Source organism: Borostomias antarcticus, assembly GCF_949987555.1.
Source record: "Borostomias antarcticus genome assembly, chromosome: 4".
NCBI classification, from domain to species: Eukaryota; Metazoa; Chordata; class Actinopteri; order Stomiiformes; family Stomiidae; genus Borostomias; species Borostomias antarcticus.
Window position 1 is genome coordinate 24161999 of NC_140237.1, and position 5000 is coordinate 24166998.

The 5000-nt window shown below is 52.9% G+C and overlaps 1 protein-coding gene across 1 annotated transcript in view; it reads left to right on the forward strand.

Moving 5' to 3' along the window:
- Positions 1–5000, forward strand: part of pmfbp1 (polyamine modulated factor 1 binding protein 1) — a gene marked incomplete at its 5' end in the record, with an annotated part of 113285 nt that overhangs the window by 33311 nt on the left and 74974 nt on the right. The window contains one exon of the mRNA XM_084437394.1: positions 1368–1442. Coding sequence (XP_084293520.1) covers positions 1368–1442 — 75 coding nt within the window. The remainder of the gene's footprint in view (positions 1–1367; positions 1443–5000) is intronic.

The window sequence follows — 5000 nt, forward strand, 5'->3', positions numbered from 1 at the left end:
CCGAATGGAAGGCAGAAATGTCAGCCAGACAGGCTTGCAGGGCAGGCAAAGCTTGCAGGCCTCAAGAAAATCAGTATCCAGAGGGGGGGCTTAGGGGGCTCCCCACTCTGGGCACTGGCAGGACGTGAGTCCGGGGCAGAAGAGAGAGGGCGTCATCCTTGTCTTGAGTGGGGCACCACAAAAAACCCGTCGCCTTCTTCCTCCCCGTAGGACACGTCGATGGCATCGACGTCCTCCACTGGTTCGATATGGTTCCTCGATGGTCAAGGGGGAGTCGGCGTCCATCGCGTCGCCTCGGCTAGTGCTAGCCTGGGCACTAGCACTAGGTTGGGGGCGCTTGGCAGGCGACACATTAGGGATGTAGATCCTTTGCTGCTACCAGGGAACCATAGGCGGCCTCACACGGACGGGGATCCGACTGTCTCTCGGCGGGGCTAGGGTCCTTAGAGCTGGCAGCAGGTCACCATGGTGCTCAAGTTCCTTGGTCGAAACCTTAATAATTTCCTTGGTTCGGAAGAAGGGAAGGAAAAGCAAATCAATGCTAGCCTAACTTCAACCAAGCTAGCTACAAGTAGACTAGCCTAGCAAATAGGTAGGAATAGCATCTGAATGCTAGCCTAACTTCAACCAAGCTAGCTACAAGTAGACTAGCCTAGCGAAGAGTTAGGAATAGCAACTGAATGCTAGCCGAACCTCGACAGTAAGTAGTAAGTATTCCGGTACGGTCACCTGAAAACACGTTGCTCTTGAACGGAAGAAGAGAAGGATAGCAAATGAATGCTAGCCTAACTTAAACCGAGCTAACTATGAGGTAAGCTAGCCTGGGGGGGCGGGGGGCTAGGGAAGTATAACTCCTCGCGAATGGAACTAGCTAGCTAAAGCTGCGCAAGCTAGCTAGACAGAGAAAGGATATCAAGCACCAGCAGACACTGCCAACGCGCGTCTGGCGAAGACAACCAAGTTGGCTCTTCTGCGAACAGTTGAGCGCAAAGGCGGTAGAGTCCGTAGATGCTGAAGAACGAAGTCTTCACAGGGAGAATGCCAAGGCGTCGTCACAGCTGACTATATAGGGAGGTGGGGCCTCCCTGGTCACGTGTGAGCGGTCTGTCCAACGGACAGGTGCTTTGAAAGGCTTCCCAAGGAATCACGCAGCGATCTTATCCCATAAGTGAGATACCGAGCGGATATTTAACTAACCCGGTAGTTATGGTATGGTATCATGCTTCAGTGAGGGCAAACTACCTCAAAAATGTGTACTTGATAATTATCTTCATCTCTTTCTCCCTCTTTCTCTCTCTTATCCTCTCTCTGTCCCCCCCCCCTCTCTCTCTCTCTCTCTCTCTCTCTCTCTCTCTCTCTCTCTCCAGGCCGAGCAACAAACTCAGATCTTGCAAGCTGAGATAGACAGCCTGAGAGCTCAACATGGCTGTGCCAGCCAGCAGGTACGTCAGTCTCCTCCAAGCCCGACCATAATTCTGCCGGCCCCCCAGCCCCAGCCAAGCCGCCCCAGCCCCAGCAACCCCCCCAGCCCCTCCCCTTCCCCAGCCAGCCCCAGGTGTAAATAATTGGGAGTGGTGCGCGCCCAAATGGTTTTCCCCCCCGTAGCAGGGCCTTGTCTGCGGACCTGCCTGCTGTCAGCACGCGGCCCCCCTCCCAGGAAGCCCACCGTTAGGGCCGGGCAGACGGGGGAATGATTGCTAATAAAACATTTGATTGAGAGGAGAACAGAGTGAGAACCATAAACAGACTGGATTCTGCCCTTTAATTTCGCCATCTCCGGAGAATTGGTTTTTGCTGTGCCGCTGAGCGGGTCCCACACACAAGCAGTTAGATGTCTGCTCCAGGACTGGAATTTAATTTAGAGTCGCGGTGGGTGTGTGTGTGCGTGCCTGTGTGTGTGTGTGTGTGTGTGTGTGTCTGTGTGTGTGATTGTATTGGTGTGTGTTTGTGTGTGTGTGTGTGTGTGTGTGTGATTGTATTGGTGTGTCTGTGTGTGTGTGCGTGTGTGTGTGATTGTATTGGTGTGTCTATATGTGTGTGTGTGTGTGTGAATTTGTGTGATTTTTGTACTGAGTGTATTTTGTGCTTTCTTATTTCGCGCTGAGGCTTTGAGTCGGGGCTTTGCCGGTGCCTCCTTACAGGAGGCGGTTCTGCCGCCGATAAGAAGAAGAGAACAATCATTCCGTACTGCGGGGAGAGAAATAACCGCCGCCCTGCCAAGATGGCTGCCACGCAGCTGTGAACAGTGCATTTCACCGGTGCCACTCTGTTCACAACAGTATCCCCTCACATCCATCCCTCTGTGTGTGTGTGTGTGTGTGTGTGTGTGTGTGTGTGTGTGTGTGTGTGTGTGTGTGTGTGTGTGTGTGTGTGTGTTGCATGCGTGTGACGCTCCCTGGCGTGTTCGGCTGGTATGGTAAGGTATTGTATGAAGACTTTTAACGTGTTTTTTTGGTTTGTTTGTTATTTTGTATTTTTTTAGCTCGTCTGTTGACCTGAGCTGGGGTTTGTCCAGATACAGTTGTGATGAACCTCACAGGTACCGCTGGAGTTGGTCGGTACAGGATTAGTAGTGAATGTTTTTTTATGTGTTGCTGGTGTGTACTGGGGGATTTGTGGGGGATTTCGGAGATCTGTCCGGCACTCTACTTGTGTATAACAGCAGCGGTCACGTTGATATTTGGGGGGTGGGGGTGGGGGGGGGGTGCGCTGGTTGGGCAGGGTGGTTACGATGTTGAGGGAGGGGGGTTATATAGCTGCTGGTTGTTGTGACTGGGATGTAGACCTATTTCGGCAGTGTGTAGGGGAGTGGGAGGCATGGTGTGTGTGTGTGTGGCGGGGACATGTTACAGAAATGTGTTGGGGGTTGTTGGGTGTATAAGTGTGTGTGTGGGGGGGGGGGGTTCCTGATGAAAGGTTGGAGCAAGAGCATATATCAGAGCTCCAGCCTAGCGCTAATAAAAGGCCAGCCATGGAGGAGCTCCTCTGCTTCTGGGAGCAGCTTCACTTTTTACTGCCCCTCTGACAGCAAGATAAAGTGCTCGTCCAATTAGAAAAATATTTGGTCACATACCTACCAACGGAGCTTGGGCTGTGTAGCTCTGGCTTTTTTTTTTTTTTTTAAAGCTGCTTGATCAGGAATCCTGCCTATTTTTTATTGCATGTTTACCTATCTTTTTTTTTTTTTTACCTTGCATCCACAGTGTGGTGTTGATGAAGCATTTAGCATGCGGGCGGGAGCTGAAGTGTGTGTTTTAATGGAGGAAGGGGTTGGATGTGGTACTAGCACTGTAGCTAGGCGTAGCAGGCTCTTGTACTGCAGGAGGGCTAACACAGAATTTTGCATCTGTGGTTAGGCTACAGTACCTTTGTGTTGAGCCTTTTGTGCCGTGTGTGTGTGTCTGTGTTTGTTTGTGTTGCAGGGAATCTGCTAATCCCTGGCATGTGTCTCTCTACACCCTACAGTGTGGTCATGTATACTTTAATTCTTAATCTCCACCGCGAGTCCTCATCTCTGTTTTAAGAAAAGAGTAGATGTATTCTCTTTTTTTTTTTTTTGCCTCCACCAAAGTGCATTAAAATTAAATTCTCTCTTGTTGTTGTGAAAAGAGGCGCACATTAAAAATAATTGGATGTGGGGGAGAACAAAGGGCTGGCTCCCAGCCTCCCTCCGTGTTCAGCCCGGCACGGCGTTAATACCCAGCCTGCTGCATTGTTCTGCTGTCTGCAGCCGTCCCCCTAGCCAGACACTCAGCTCTGGAGAAGTCACTTTTAATGTCTGATAATCAAGGTGAATTTTCAAAAAGCTGCCATTTTCAAATGATGGTGTATATATTATGTGGAGATGGGCTGAGCCGGGGAGGGGAGGGGCCGTGTGCTTGGGGTGGGGGGGGGGGGGAGGGGAGGCGGGGTGAGGCGGGGGGACGCGGCCATGCACAGTGGAAGAGAGACACCTAATGGCCGAGGGTGGGACTGCAGGTCGGGTTTGGGTCTCACCGGGAGGAGAGGAGGAGGGAGCAGCAGGGAAGACAGTAGCCAGATCACCATTGTTCATGCGGTTTATTCTTTTTTCTTTTTTTTTTCGGGATGCAATCTGCTTTGTCTCTGGGAGCGTGTGCGTGCGTGTGTGTGTGTGTGTATGTATGTACGTGCGCGTGTGTGCGCACTCTCCTCAAGTTCGGCATCAACAGCAACTGTAGACATTCCATCCCATAATCAACAGTAACCTATTCAGTAGGAGCCTCACGGTGTCTGTCCACCTCACTGTCGATCCCCTAACACCCTCGCCTCGGTGTCGATCCCCACTGCCTTCACACACAGAGTTATGGAGGAGGGGGAGGGCGAGGGGGGGGGGGGGGTTCCAACCCCCAGAGTAGCCACAGCACGGTGCGTGCCTGGACGTTTTGTCTCCCCCCTCTCTCTCTCTTTCTCTCTCCCTCTCTCCCTCTCTTTCTCTCTCTCCCTCTCTCCCCCTCTCTCTCTCTCTCTCTCCCTCTCTCTCCCTCTCTCTCTCTCTCTCTGCCGCCAGGCGAAGATGGAGGCTGCAGTGTTGTTGTGCTGCGTCGGGAGACAGGGAGAGCTGGGGGCGGTGTAGCGTGGCGGTGGGGGGGGGGGGGGGCTCCGTTCCTCTCAGGCGCGGCGCAAGGGGCTCATCCTCCACCACCCTCCCTCCCTCCCTCCTCTCCCCCCCCCTCCCTCCCCTCCTCCTCTCCTCCCGAGCTGCTCTGAGGTACGATTATTCCTCCTGCGCTCCATCGCTCCGCATGTCCCGGGTCCGCAGCTCCCACCTCGCCACTGTCATTTTTCACACCGTGTTTTTTTTCGCTCTCCATTTTTCCTCCCCCCCCCCCCCCCCCCCCCCTCCGCATGGCTGCGGCAGGGCTGCGCATTCTGCACCGCGGCCGTGCCGATATGTTTTAAGGAGGTGAATATATGCAGCGTGCTGAATGTAATAAGTGTATATTTATTTTCTGCGCTGGTGATTTAGTGGTGTTTCCAGT